This window comes from Equus caballus, chromosome 16 (assembly GCF_041296265.1).
Source record: "Equus caballus isolate H_3958 breed thoroughbred chromosome 16, TB-T2T, whole genome shotgun sequence".
NCBI lineage: Eukaryota > Metazoa > Chordata > Mammalia > Perissodactyla > Equidae > Equus > Equus caballus.
In genome coordinates, this window is record NC_091699.1 from 59,219,464 (window position 1) to 59,235,239 (window position 15,776).

General features: G+C 35.6%; 1 protein-coding gene across 10 annotated transcripts in view; it reads right to left on the reverse strand.

The window, feature by feature from the left end:
• GOLGA4 (golgin A4) overlaps positions 1–15,776 on the reverse strand; it is a 128,321-nt gene that overhangs the window by 39,507 nt on the left and 73,038 nt on the right. For all 10 annotated transcript variants that reach the window (XM_014731792.3, XM_014731791.3, XM_014731788.3 and 7 more), the window contains 5 exons: positions 12,203–12,331; positions 9,772–9,927; positions 4,125–8,368; positions 3,460–3,581; positions 2,944–3,074 (listed from right to left, as the gene is read on the reverse strand). In XM_014731792.3, coding sequence (XP_014587278.2) covers positions 2,944–3,074; positions 3,460–3,581; positions 4,125–8,368; positions 9,772–9,927; positions 12,203–12,331 — 4,782 coding nt within the window. The remainder of the gene's footprint in view (positions 1–2,943; positions 3,075–3,459; positions 3,582–4,124; positions 8,369–9,771; positions 9,928–12,202; positions 12,332–15,776) is intronic.

Below are 15,776 nucleotides of genomic sequence, written 5' to 3' on the forward strand. Positions count from 1 at the left end.
TTTCTAAATTAAAGTTAAATTTAAAGCTCTTTTTAAGGCAAAAAGAGAAATGGTACTAATTTCTTAGGCAAAAAGAGAGCTGCACTAATTCCTGAAGTTTGAGAATGCGATCTTTAGGCACTGAAAAGCATGAGCAAAGGTAAAATATGATGAAGAACAAGGTAAGGCTGAGTTTGGCTAGAACACAGACTAAACTGGAAGAGGTATCACTGGGACAATGGGAAGCCACTGGAGGTATTTAGGAGAAATGATATGATCCCATCTTTGTTTCAAGACAGAGAATAAGTCTGACAGAAAGAGAGGAATACCTTAGTTCAAAAAAAACAAAACAGCAGCAAGCAGATAAGGTAGGAAATTACCACAACAGACCAGATCACACGAAAAATGGTAGCCCACATTGTGGCTGCAGTGGCGAAGTAAAGGAGAGAGGAAGATGCAATATGATTCAATGAAAAGCCATGTCCTGAAGGTCTAGTACATGTTGGACATGGTGCTGAGACACACCACTAAAGGAGGACAGATGACTTCTCTGCTTAGCAAACCAGGGAAGACAAGCAGATTTCATGTCCTAAAAAGGTGTGTGGATGTCTACGTGTGAGGGCCAAAGAAGACAGTAGGTGCGAATCAAAAACGACAAAAGTTCACAGCTTCTCCACATAGGGGACGGAATGATAAGAATGTTATCTAGGATAGTAAAGGTAGGAAAATGAAAATGTCTCTGTGCTCCATTTTGGTATTAACAAATCACAGAATTATTTTAATAGATAACAAAAACACAGCATTCTACAATGCCATCATGAAGACAAATCATCAATCTAATAATAGTTTTTCAGAGAGGGGAAAAAACATCACTACATAACACATACAAATCCCATATAAAGGTCTAATTCCAGAAATTTTTAAGTGGGAGAATGGTAGAGAGTATGTCTCAGAATCAAAGCAATATGGTATTTTTTGAGAACTGCTAATACCCCTTTTAGTAATATTTGCATTTTTAAAAAGAAATTCTTAAAGAGTATGCATTTCTGTGTTGAAATGGGGACTATTTAATCAAAAAGTCAGCCTAGACCTGGCAGTTGAAAGGCTACACTGTTCAATATAGTAGCACTAGCGACCCTAGAACTATGGCTATGAGCACCTGAAATGTGGCTAGTCCAAACTGAGATGGGCTGTAAATGTAAAAGCACACTGAATCTCAAAGAATTAACACATATATAATTTTTATATTGATTACATATTGAAATGATAATATTTTGGATATAATGAATTAGTTAACATTAAAATTAAGTTCATCGGTTTCTTTTTCTTTTTTTAAAGTGGCTACTAGAAAATTTAAAATTACACAAGTGGCTCACATTTGTGGCTTGCACTATATTTCTCAAAGACAGTGCTGGTCTCAGGCACAAGAACTGGCTTTGAGAAGAGACTACCCAACTCCTTTGCCCACCCTCGACTTCCTGACCACTTGCTTTAATACTTCAAGTCTCAAGCTTGGAGAACCATTCCCTTAATTTCCCTAATAAACAGCAGATTTTCAAGGAGAACCACACCAGAGGTTAACCTACCTGTCTATTACCTGTCTCCCAGCTCCCTCACCCCTCTACATATGGAGGTTTGTCATACGCCTTGGAAAATCTACTGTCTGAGACCCCACACGTCGAGACAGAGAAATAATTCACAAAAGGGAAATTCTAGAGCTGCAGCACAGTTTACCCACTGCAAATAAAGCTCTCTAACTTACTTATCCATGATAAATAACTGTTACCTTCCCCAAGTTCCTTTCTTAGGGGGAAGTCTTTATAAAATACATGGAAGCTAATGAAGAGTCACGGCTCTACCACTCACTATGTAGTTTTAGACAAATTATTTAACTATGCTGAACATGCTTTTGCTTCTGCAAACAAACAAACAGAAGACGAAACTAAACTAGCTTTAAAATATCTTCTGATTTCAACATTCTCTAAGCTTTCAAGAAACAATACTACTTTTTTAAAACTTCACACATACATACTCTATGAAAGTATAAGGAAATGTGAAATTATTCAAATCTGTTCATAATGAGATTTAAGGCTCAAAAATTACACAAAGTTGGCATTTATATGCATGTATCATATCCTGGAACTTCAGCCTTTTCAATTACATTTAAAATAATAATTATCAGAATCTGTTTCTGGCTCAGACTTCTATTGCTGCCATAGTCAGTTGAGGCATGAGTCTCTGATTTACGCATTCTTAATCATGAAATGGTTCTTGGCGTATAGGAAAGGTTTGGAGTAACTAAAGAATCTGCAACCCAACCAAGAATAATTTACATTGTTTCACATTTGAAAATGTTCTGGAGTCCAAAATACTAACATTCATGGAATACCTTCATATACAAAAATGACAATGCTAATCTATCAGTAGTATAATTAAGTACATTGAACTAACTGTCCACTAAATATAAAGATTTGCCTGATGCATTCCATCTTTTTTTCTCCCTTGAGACCAACAAAACCATGCAAACTGGGTAGGGATGGAATAAAGTTAACTGGCCCTCCTGGAAAGATCCAAGCTAAGCTAAGCAGCCACACACTAACTATTCCATTACTTCACCCAAGCACAAGCTCTCAATTCTTAGTCTGGTTCTCTCACCACTTAGTATGACTCTGAGAGAAAGACGGAGAAAAGAATCCCTTCTTCCCCTTAGTAACTCACTGCTGCGTCTATTCGTGCCAAGTGGACCATACTGCCTGGTTAGCACAATCTGCTCATGAAACTACAATCCTGGCAGAAATCAGTTAGACTCATAAATCTGCATACAGTGCAGAAATAATAATTTGAATAATAGTGAGCCAAAAAACTCTCTACATTAAACAGGAAACTTGATAGCCTAATCTTCTTTAGCACTACCATGAACTCTATTATAGCTAAATTTCAAAAGAGAAAGAGAAAATAAGGTACATCAAGGATTTCTTCATATCTTTTAGCTGTTCGTTTTAGATCATCTTCTTTCTCTGCAATTTTTTTGTATAACTGATTTGTCTCTTCTTGATGGCTTTCCAAAAGTTCAGCCTCCACTTCCTGGGCTTTATCTAATGAATAAAAAATGGACATATACAAGAAAACACGTTAGGTAAGAATGAATATCTATATCCCAATTTCAGTAAGACCCTTTGGTCCAACTCAAACTTGATAAAAATCAATTGATCAAATGTACCCTTCTCACAGAGCAGAAGTGTCTTTATAACATAATTCATTAGCTAATGCTTTCAGGTTCTTTCACCCGCTCCTCCTCTCTGTAAGGCAAGCCATTGCCAGGCTGCACAGGCTCCCATCAAAGAATTTTGTTGAGCAAGAATCTTTTCTCCAGTTTAATTACTTAAAGCATTTAGCATAGTGTGAGAAGAATAAGCTTAAATTATGAATAGTCTCTGCTAATTCTGATTTGTTCTTTATTGAATTTAAAATTTTACTTACCGATGGTTTCTTTTATGGTCATTTCCAGCTCCTGCTCCTTTTGTGCCAGCTGTGCATGAAACTCCCTCATCAGCTGTTTTAACGTGGAATTGTGTTTCAGCTCAAGATCTTCCTGCTCCTGTCTGAGTAACAAAGTTACAAAGAGTTAACTGTTGTCATACAAAAAACAAGCTGTAAAGAGTTACCTGGTCTTCACAACTGTGCATACAGTACGATCTCACTGGTATAAAAACATTTTTTAAGAGCGCACGTGTGTGTGTATGTGTGTCTGGGCATGGAAAACTTCTGAAAGGATATGTAAATTATGATTACCTCTAGGGAATTGTCCTGGGGATTTGAGAATTTTTCTTTTCCACTTAAAATTTTTCACTATGCACATCTATTATATAATCATAATGCTAAAAATAATAACACAAAATGAAAATAATTACTTGGAGATGTACCTAATAACCGTGATCTTAAATGCAAGAAAAGGTCCCCCTCCCCAAATGGACATAGAATAAAACTCCTCTTGCCTTAAATCGTTTTTATTTCTCCTCAGTATTTAACTTACTACATTTACATTTCGCACTTGAGGTAGGTGAAACTTAACTGTATTAGGCACCAAAAAGGGAGTTAATTAAGGAGGATTGCCTTAAAAATATTTATGCTGAAGAAAAACTTACTTGATTTTCTCTTCCATTTCTTGTTCATATTCTTTCTTTACTATATCCAATTCTTGCTGATGCTCCTTCCGCAACATTCGAAGATCTTTCTGCAATTTAACAATCTCCTTGCCCAGCTTCTGCTTCTCCTGTTCTGCCCCTGCTAATTTAAACTCCAGGTCATTGTGCTCTGTCTCCATGTTACTAAGCAATTTGGTTTGGACCACATGTGATTTGGACTTTTCTTCAGCACTTTCTTCCAAAACTTCTGTGGGTTTACTTTTTCCATCCATTTGTTGCTGTAAAGTCTGTAATTTTTCATATTTTGAGGTCAACTCTTCCATTTCAACTCTATGTCCTTCCCTCTCTCTTACTAAGCAAGAATCCAGCTCTTTTATCTTTTGCTCCAAAATCTGACAGGTTAGTTCCTTCTCCTGGAGAGTTTTCTGGACATCATCAACCACGTTTTCCAAGTTTTGCTTCGTCCCTATGTTATTTCTACATTCCTCTTCTTCCACATGCTGAGATTCTATCACGGAACATTTCTTGTTTTTTTCGTCAAGTTCTTCTTGAAGATGATTTATCCTAACTTGATCTTCATGTTGCTTTGCTTCAGCATGTTCTACCTTTATTAAGAGCTCCTGGTATTTGCACTGCATTTCAGAAAGAGAAGACATTGTCTCTTCCTTTTCCTGCTCTAACCTCTGCAACAGCTTTTCTTTTTCAATTAAATTTCTTTGTAAAACACTGATTTTTTCTTCACATGCCTTCTGCACATGGCCTTGGGGATCTGCATCTTCCTGCTCAGTACACGTTGCCACATTCTTTGTTGATCTAGGTACAACTGATGTTTCTGATTGTGGTGAACTTTCCATAGACTTAAGTTTTTCTTCCAAGATGTGAATTTCTCTCTCTCTTTCTTGCAATTTTGTATTTAGCTCACTCAAATGGCTTTCTCTGTCTTTTTTGTATTGCTGTTCTTTCTCTTCCATTTGAGTTAACAATTGCTTCTTGATGGCAGCAATTTTTTGTTCAGCTTTTTTCTTCAGTTCTGCTAATTTTGCAGCACTTTCTAACTCAAGTCTATCTTCCAGTGCCTTTAACTCCTCTTCTTTGCTTTTCACACTTGAATTCACGTATTCCAATTCTTTCTTCTTCGTTTCAAGTTCTGATTGCACGGAAGACACTTGCTTTTCCAGTCTTAAGACTTTTTCTTCAGTCTCTTTAACCCTGTTGTCCTTTTCTTCTGCTAACTCTTGCATGTGTTGAAGTTTCTGAACCATTTCTTTCTGTTCAATAACCTTCTGATGATCATAATTTTTAAGAACTTCATTTAAGGACTCAATTTCAATTGTTTTCTGAGTAACATGCTCCTCTAATTCCACAATTCTTGCTGTTTGAGTTTTTAACTCAGTCTCTAAATTACACTCCTTTTTCTCCATCTTGGTCTTCTTATCTTCCATTTCACCCTTTAAACATGCAAATCTTTTATTTTGCTGATCAAGGTCTTCCTTCAATAAAGTTATCTGCTCACCTTTTTCACTAGCTTCCTTTGTTTTTAACTCAAGCTGCATCTGCAGTTCTTTAATAGTATTTTGATATTGTGTAAATCTTGACTGTGCTTTCTTCTTCCATTCCGAGAACTTGGTAGACAAGTGATCCACCTGGTCAAGAGCAGAAATTTTCTCTTTACTCAGAGTTTCAACTTTCAAAGATAAATCTTGCACCTGATTCAGCAATTCACGCTGTTCCCCATCATACCGCTCACTTAGTAATGAAATGGCTGCTTCTTTTTCAGTTAGGCTGATACTATTCTGAAGTTGTACATTCAAATCAGTTAGTTGTTTACTAAGACTGCTGATCTCAGATTTTTTTTCTTTAAGCTCTTCTTTCATCAATGTAACAACATTGATGTTTTCCGATAACTCTTTCTTCAACTGTGTGATACAAGACTCCTTTTCAGAGGCAGCCTGTTGCTGATTGCCTCCTTCCTTCTGTAAAGCTTCTTTTTCTGTTACAAGACCTTCAATATCAGCCTTCATGTTCTTAATTTGATTTTCTTTTTCTTCTAACTGATGGGTAGCCTGTTGAAAAGAACTATTTAGTGTATTTTGCTCTTCTGTTAGCTGTCTAAGTTGTGATTCTAACTCAGAAACTCTGCAAGTTCTAATTAGTAGTGCCTCCTTAACTTTAGTTGTATGGTGTTGACAATGGGAAATTCTAGAGAGAATGGCATTGATTTTACTACTACTAATATCAATTAGTTCACTTGTTTTGGCTTGCAATAAGGCTTCAGTTTTCTTAGAGTAAATATCTAGCTGAACTGTTAGTTCCTCAGACAGTTTTTTGAATTCTAAGCTTTTGTCTTCCAGGCTTTTCTTACTTCTTTCATGTGAGGACTTCAAACTCTGGAATTCTTCATCAGTGGTTTTCAACTTGTCAGTCAACTCAGAAACCTGAAGCTTATCTTTTTCTGAGAGCATCTTCAGTTCAACTACATGCTCTTGAAGACAAGTATTTTCCTTCAGAGAATGATTCAAGTCAACCTCCAGCTTTTCAAGTTGTGCTTTCAGTTTAGTTTCACTTTGTGAGAGAGAATCCATATGAGCAGACTTCTGGTTTAACTGTTCCTGTAATTCCTTTAATATCGTATCCTGCTTAACACCTTCTTCCTTCAGCCATGCTATTTCCTTGCTCATCTCTTCTTTTTCACATCCAAATACAAGGACCTTTTGCTTCAGCTCTGCTACCTCTTGCTCTTTTTCCTGTAATTGGATTTCATGTTTTTCCTGAAGTTCTTCAGCTTGCTGATTAAGTTTCTTTTCCCAGACTGATATGACATCATTGAGTTCTTGCCTATGTACCTCAGTAAGACTTTCTATTTGCTCCTTTTGGTTTGTTTCCAGTCTTGACACTGCATCACTGATTCCAGCTGAGTTAGCCTGTGCCATTTCCAAAATTTTAGCATTGAACTGTTTTTCTTTCTGACTAAGCTCTAGAACAGTATTTTCAAGCTCTTTTTTAAGTTTGGCTTCCTGATCCAACAATTTCTTCTTTAATGTTTCTTGCATCTCCTTTGCTTTCTGCTTAATTTTTTCCATCTTTTTTTCTTGATTTTTAAATTTGGTTTCATATTCCTCATGCAAAATACTAATACTGTCCTCTTTGGCTGATAATTTCTGTTTGAGTATTTCAATTTCTTTGCTCTGTCCTTCTCTCATTTGTAAAATTACATTTTCCTTCTCCATCAAGATTTGCTTTGTCTGCTCCTGCTCTATGTTATTATCTTTACGTTGAGACTCGTAGAGTTGGGTTAAAGATTTTACTTTTTCCTCCATTTCACTATTTTGTTTTTCAAGCTGTTGCATTAAGTCCTGTACCTGGATTTTATGAGTATCTAATTCAGTACAAACATCTTTCTTTTCTGTTTCAACTTCAGCTACCTGTTTGGTAAGAAGCATTCTTTCTGTTTCCAAATCCAACAACTTCTGCTGCAATTGGGCCAACTGCTCCTCATATGCTTTTGCTTGCTCATGTGTGGTACTCTGGGATGACTGAAAAAGATCCAGCTTAGCAGATGCCTGCTGGAGTTCCCCTTCAAGTCTTTTAATATCTGCCTCTAAATTTTCCACATGAGCCTGATGCTCCTTCAAATGCCTGTCCTTTTCCTTGAGAAGAAGTCCAAGTTGATTAATTTCATCTTTTAATGCCTTCTCAGTTCTCTGGATAGACATCTCTTGTTCTTTAATGATATTGTCAACTTGTTGCTGGTGATGATTTTTCTCTTCATCCAGCTTGGCCTCTAACTCCTGCTTCACTTTATCTGCTTGATTCTTTAGTACAGAAAGTTCCTCTTCAAGCTTGCTACGGGCCTTTAACACTTCTGACAGTTCTGAAGACAATGATTCCAGTTCTGTTTGCTTCACATCAAGTTTTTCTAAAGTCTTTTCATTCATCTCTTCTATGTGGGCCTGGAAAAGACTTTCTTTGTCTTTCAACAATGTTTCTTTTTCTTGTTCATATTTTTCTTTAAGTTTTTCCACTTCAGTCTGATGCTGTTGCTTTAACACTTGGAATTTTTCAGTCCAAAGGTTATCCTGCTGATGTTGTAGGCTTTCCAATTCAGTCTTGTGTTTTTCAACCATGATTGTAATTTCTTTACTGTGCTTATTTTTTTCAGCTTCCAAATGAATAGCTAAATCTTCTGACTGATTTTTGCTTTCTTGTAAGCTTATTTCCAAAGAACTTTCTAATTCAAGAATTCTCTGTTAATAAAAAGAGACGTATTTTTATTAAAGTACAGACCTGTTTATTAGCAATGATATACATGACATGATGTCTACACATACTTAAATTTCTAAATTTAGATAAATAACTCTACAAATCACACCAAACAAGAGAAAGGACAAAGAGTCTGTGCGCAATTCCTAAAGGAACCATATCACAAAGAAAAGATTCTATTTTTAACACAACTCATAATTCCAGATTCTCTGTACCTATTTGGGTAACTATTTCAACTACATATATTATAAGAATATTCTGAATAGACAGTCAAAAAGAAATAAATCATGAAGTAGAAAATAACTATTGGTAGGAAAATGGGTATTTTTTCTGTTTTTTTTTATGCCTATAATAGTACTCTATTACTTTCATCATTTAATTTTGGAAGAAAAATAATGTATCTGGTTTTTCCACCCTCAAAATTACTATTTAGAAGATTTTTTGCAAAAAGAAAGAACTTACATAAATTTTACCAAAGATTACTATTATCTCATGAAAATATCAACCTTGACTCTGATGGAAAAAAAGCTAAGTATAAGGCAAAGCCATAGAATGTCAGGGCTAGAAAAGTTGTAAGGAATTACCAAATCCAATCTCTTCATGTGACAGGTGAGGAAATTAAGGTATAATTGTTAATTTACAAAGCTAGCAAATGGAAGATCTAAGCCTCCTGAATACCCATTCCCCTCTACCATGCCACTCCACATAAATGTTGGAAATGGGAAAATAAAGCCCAGTTTAGAAGTATTGGTAAGAAGTGTTGACTGTTTCACTGCCTAAATCAGAGAAAAAAGTCTAAATAAAATAACATTAGTCAGTTTATTCAAAACAGGTCGTACATTTCATATACTGCTAAGAAAAGGGTCACAGGGCCTTAAAATAAGCACACTGAGACATATATACAAATATATTCATTATAGGACTATGTTTAATATGGGAAAAACTCAAATGTAAAAGTAGGGCATTGGGGTAACTAAACTGTGATATAAACAGAGAATGAATTATCTCCAGGAGATGGCGTGAGATGAAGCTGGACAGGCAGGAAGGTGCCAGGGCAAGTACTGCCTACAAAGTGAGTCACTTCCTAAAGATCAAGAGTGAGTAAGCAACGGAGTGGAGATGTTGCAGAGCCTGAGTACAAAGAATCAGACTGAGTGGCTGAGAGAAATACAGCAGCTAAAGGAAGAGTCAGGATCACCATGTAGCAGACACCAGAACCACTCCCACGAAGAACTCTCACTATCTAAAAACGACGTGCATGCATATGTAAATCTAACTCAGTAGAACAAAAGCTTCTCTACAAATTTAAACTGACTGGAGAGAGAACAATAGTTTTCAAATACAAATAATTTCACAGCTCTGGAACCTGAATATTATTTAAACTTACAGTTCTGTAAGTCTCTGCTTCTTGCTGAAGTATGCGAAGTTTATTTTCACTCTCTGTGAGGATTGCTTTTTTCTGCAACTCTAACTCTTCCAGTGCCAAAGATTCTTGCTGTTCTTTTTCTTGGGTGATCTTCAGATATTCTGAGTGACTTTTTTCCTGCGCCAATAACAGTAATACCACTTTAGACCCACATAAATCTTCAGCATTCCCAAAGCACTTCCATAGGAATCATTTACTTCATTTCATCTGCACACCAGCCCTGTGAGGTAAGCAGTATCATCATCTCTCTTCCCACGCTACAGTCTGCAGAAACAAGGCACTGTGGCTTTTCCATTGTGGTCTGGCCAATCTTTGCCACAATTACTCTTAATACACAAAATTTTGTTCCAGTAATCCCATTATGTCTGCTATTTTTCCACTACTTCAAATATTTTGCAAAACATCACTGAATGTGAAGGGTCACACAATTGCCGCTACCTCTTCCCTGCACGCTGGAGTTTGATATTTCAACTCTAGGCTGAGAAACTAGATTATAAGTTTATATAATTTGTGAGAAATACTTTGTTATAAGAGGGAACCCACATTGAAAACCAAATCAAAACCAGAAGATTACATGTGAATATATGAGTTAAATCAAAGAAATAGCTATAAAAGCCTATATAACTCTTCTCAGATAATCTGGGCTCTTTTACTGCCCCATCAATTCTGAAAAGCTTCTTCTGTGATTGCCCTTATTATATATCAACCTTCATATTAAAAGCGTTTAGTGTTTTGAAAAGAGAAGCTCTAGAGAGTACTTTTAACATTTAGCGGCTTTGGACTCCAATTAAGTATACTCATCCAAACCTATTGCTTAGGATTCATGTTGCCAGGAGCAATATTTTTAGTTCACTATACTCTGGTGAAGCATATTGCTTTAAGGAAAGACTCTGTGCCATATTACAAGTAGACTGATAATATTAGTTTCTATAATATCAATTTTAAAACATCATTTTAAACATACTACATTGTTTAATGTAAACTATATTTTAAACGCATCTCCTTATGCCCACAAAAATAAGAGAAAAAACTTTAATAGTCTGTTGAATTTTGACTATCAACTCAAGGCTAACTTCTTTGAGAAAGTAGGTAGAAAGGGGAATTGAAAGGGTAAGTGCATGTGTGCATGCATGTGCTTTCTGTGAGCCTGTGTCCTGCTCTCTCTGCTCAGAACATATCTGAATGTATCACTTCCTAGAACACAGTTTAACAAAGCCAGTGTTCAAAGCTCTCTCCTCTCAAAGGCCAATTACTCCAGCACGAAAACTTATAATAGGTCTTTATGAGGCATTTTAGTGCCATTCCCAGCTTCATTTATGTCCCACTTTGTTTAATGTTCATGCCCCTATTTTAAATTTATGCTGTTATGTTATGGTTTAAATATTCTTATAAAGTACTTTAAATCCTTTCTGGGCCAACAAAGAATAGAAGTATGTGCCCATACTCATGTACATTTCACAACCACAGACTAAACCCCTAACCTCAGCCAAGAGCACTGTAAATCCGGGTGCCTATCTGCCCCAGAGAGATGAGAACTCCCTGACTGAGTTCAAGAATCACTGCTGCTGGAGATTCTCAGAGCCCCAGATCCAACTGAGAGTGAAAAGAAAGACGTATAAAAGAAAAGAGATTAAAATTATAAATCCTATTTCTCATCCTTTCACACTGAAAGCATTTTTAAATTATATACTACTTTATGAATAATAATTTCATATAAAAACAAACTACATTTTTGGTATTAACACTTCTTATAGTAACTTACATAAAAGTCTTTTCACAATTCAAGAAAAAACATTTTTTGTTTTAAACTTTCAAACTACACTATTCTAACAAATCTTTCTTATCCTTGCTTTTCTGGTTACTGTTTTTGTTAAGTGAGTCAGTTGTGTGGGGGTTTGTTTACTTTACTTTTTTAAACATCATATGGATTGAAAATTACTACTGAAATTATTCTACTTAAAATGAAAACTACTTGGTCCTTTTCATTTTTTCTTCTTTAAAATGCACCTTAGACAAAACTTTCTGAGCCTTGAGCTCTGATACATTCAGTCTGGTGAGTTTTTAGACATTCTTCCTGAGTTATGCAGTTACTGATTCAATGCTTCAATTAATCTATCTTCTCCTTTACTCTCCCTAATCACAACCTACCACCAGCGTGAGAAGAAGGACAAACAAATGAATAAACTGATTAATGAAAGCTTGTTAGATTAGTAAATTTAATTTCCACACAATACTAAGACAACAAGCTCTGACCGCCTCTTTCCTGCCCTCTGCATACTCAAAGGTAAAAACTGCCAGTAGTCTGACCTCAAGCTGGGAGGCGGGGGTGAGGGGATGACAACTTTAAAATGCCATGAAGTTTACCTATAGCAACAACAAAATAACTACTTACAAGAGCTACTTTCATTTGCTCCTGAAATTCCCTTTCTTGGGTCTGAAACTTCTTGGTCAGTTCCTGCTCTTTGCGGGCCAGCTCCTCTTCATGAAGCTTCTGTAGTTTAGCAATTTCTTCTGAGGATTTCTGAAAATCACCCAAATAGTTCAAGTAAAACACCCAAAATAAAATTTGCAACTTTACAACTATATAATACTTTACTACAGTTTAGTCACTGAGCAAATAGTTTCTCAAGGGAAAAAAATCAGAACATATTTTTCATATAAATCAAAATTCAGCAAAGTCTAGACAGTTAAAAGAAAAACCAGTAAAGTTTTGCTCCTCCTTCAAGGCAAGGAGAGCTGCTGCAGTAGTCCATCCTATGGGCTGAAGCTCCATTCCCACATCTTGCAGGGATGTTCCCCACCAATCAGGATGAGGAAATATAGTTGGGGAAATAAGGATGCTCTCAGAAAGGGCACTGCCCCATGGTCAAGTTGCCCTGGCTGCACCAATCTAATTATGCCTAGCTTTCTAGGCATGTACTATTTGTTAAAAAGCACTGGCCTTGTTCTTTCCAGAAAAGGAAGACAATCTTATAAAGATATCAAACCTCCCTAAACAAGTCTAAAAATTTAATATAATCAAACTACCAATAGAAGTCGGGGGGGGGGGGGGTGGTGTCCGTTAAACAAAATAAACAAGCAAGAATAGCTAATACTCTTTTGAAAAGTAAAGTCAGAGTAATAACAGGAAGCTACCAAATAGGAGAACATATTATAAAACCAGAGTAATTACAACAATGTAATAAAAACATATGGTCAGAAAAACAATGGAATAGTACACAGAATCCAGAAAAAAAACCATATGTAGCACTACAATAATTTCATATGTAATAAAAAAGAGTATGTCATGTCAGAGGGGAAAACATGGGCTATTAAATGGTTTGGAGACTACCTGGTAGTCATCTGGAAAAAATTTAAGGTGGACCCCCTACCTCACTCCTTATACCAAAAAAATTTCAGTTGGATCAAAGGTTTAACCATAAGAAATGAAAGCATGTAAGTGTCACAAGAAAAAATAGAATTTTTTCAATAATCTCAAGTGAGAATATGTTTTTGAAGCAGAATTAAAATCCAGATAGCATTTAAGTGAAAAGGAAAACTTCTGCATTGCCAAAAAAACCCCAAAACCAAAAATAAATCATAAACAAAGTAAACAAATAACAAAGAAAATTATTTGGATAAAAGCTATATATATATATATATATATATATATATATATACACACACATACACACACACACACATTCCAAAGGGCTAATTCCTACTATAAATAAAGAGCTTCCACAAATCAGCAAGAAAAAGACAAACAGCCCAATAGGAAAAGGAATCAAGGATTTGACCAGACAACTCAAAGAGAAAAACTACAAATTTCTTTTAAACATATAAAAATATGTTTATCACATGGGTAAGAGATATACACATTGAAACTACAATGATGTCTTTTTTTAACTGTTAAGCTTGGAAAGATAAAAGTTACATAACATCACCTTTGTGAGGGGGGAAAGATACTCTAAGGCATTGTTTGTGAGAGTAGAAACTGTTCCATAGAGCTTGTAGAAAGTATGCAATAATTAAAAATACACATAACCTTTGCTTGAGTAATATTCCACTTCTAGAAAACTATACTAATCAAATATAATAGTGAGCAAATATAATAAGGATATTCACAATTTTCAACAGCAAAAAATAAAACTTAAATATCCATCAGTAGAAGACTGACTAAATTATGAGACATTCATACAACGAAATCCTGAGCAGTCTTTAAAACAAATGAGACACCCATTCTTAGTCAACGTAGATTTGGAAGTCCTAGCCAGAAAAATTAGACAAAAAAAAGAAAAGGGATCCAAATTGGAAAGGAAGAAGTATAACTGTCACTACTTGCAGATAGGATTGTATATATAGAAAACCCTAAAGAACTCACAAAAAACTAATAGAAATAATAAACAAATACAGTAAAGTTGCAGGGTACAAAATCAACATATAAAAATCAGTTCCATTTCTATACACTAACAACAAAATAGCAGAAAGAGAACTCAAGAATACAATCCCATCTACAATTGCAACAAAAAGAATGAAATAGCTAGGAATAAATTTAACCAAGGAGGTGAAAGACCTGTACACTGAAAACTATAAAACATTGTTAAATCAAAGAAAACACAAAGAAATGGAAAGACATTCTGTGTTCATGGTTGGAAGAATTAACATACTTAAAATGTCCATACTACCTAAATCAATCTACAGATTCAATGTAATCCCTATCAAAGTCCCAAACACATTTTTCACAGAAATAGAAGCAAGAATTCTAAAATTTATATGGAACAGCAAAAGATCCCAAATAGCCAAAGCACTCCTGAGAAGAAAGAAGAAAGCTGAAGGCACCACATTCCCTGATTTCAAAATATACTACAAAGTTCTAGTAATCAAAACAGCATGGTGCCAGCAGAAAAACAGACACACAGATCAATGGAACAGAACTGAAAGCCCAGAAATAAACCTACACATTTATGGACAGCTAATTTTTGACAAAGCAGCCAAGAACATACAATAGAGGAAGGAAAGTCTCTTCAATAAATGATACTGGGAAAACTGGACAGCAATGAAAGTAGACCACTATCCTACACTATACACAAAAATTAACTAAAAATGGATTAGAGATTTGAATGTAAGACTTGAAACCATAAAACTCCTAGAAGAAAATATAGGCACCATGCTCTGTGACATTGGTCTTAGCAGTATCTTTTTGAATGCCCCCTAGGCAAGGGAAACAAAAGAAAAGATAAACAAATGGGACTACTAAATCAAACTAAAAACCTTCTGCATGGCAAAAGAAACCATCAGTAAATAAAAGACAACCTACCAATTAGGAGAAGATATTTGCAAATCATGTATCTGATAAAGGGCTAATCTTCAAAATATATAAGGATCTCATACAATTCAACAACATAAAAGCAAACAACCCAATTAAAAAACAGGCAGAGGATCTGAACAGACATTTTTCCAAAAAAGATATACAGAGGGCCAACAGGCACATGAAAAGATGTTCAACATCACTAATCATTAGGGAGATGCAAATCAAAACCAGAATGAGGGGCTGGCCTGGTGGTGTAGTGCTTCAGTCCATGCACTCTGCTTTGGTGGCCTGGGGTTCACAGGTTTGAATCCTGGGCGCAGACCTACACATTGCTCATCAAGTCATGCTGTGGTGGTGTCCCACGTACAAAAAAAGAGAAAGGTTGGCACAGATGTTATCTCAGTGACAATCTTTCTCCCCAAAAAACCAAACAAAAAAATCCACAACAAGATATCACCTCACACAAATCAGAATGACTATTATTAAAAACATACAAAATAAAAAGTGTTGGAGAGGATGTGGAGAAAAGGGAACCCTCGTACACTGCTGGTGGGAATGTAAAGTGGTGCAGCTACTGTGGAAAACAGCATGGAGGTTCCTCAAAAAATTAAGAATAGAACTACCATATGATCCAGCTATTCCACTGCTGGGTATTTATTCAAAGAACATGAAA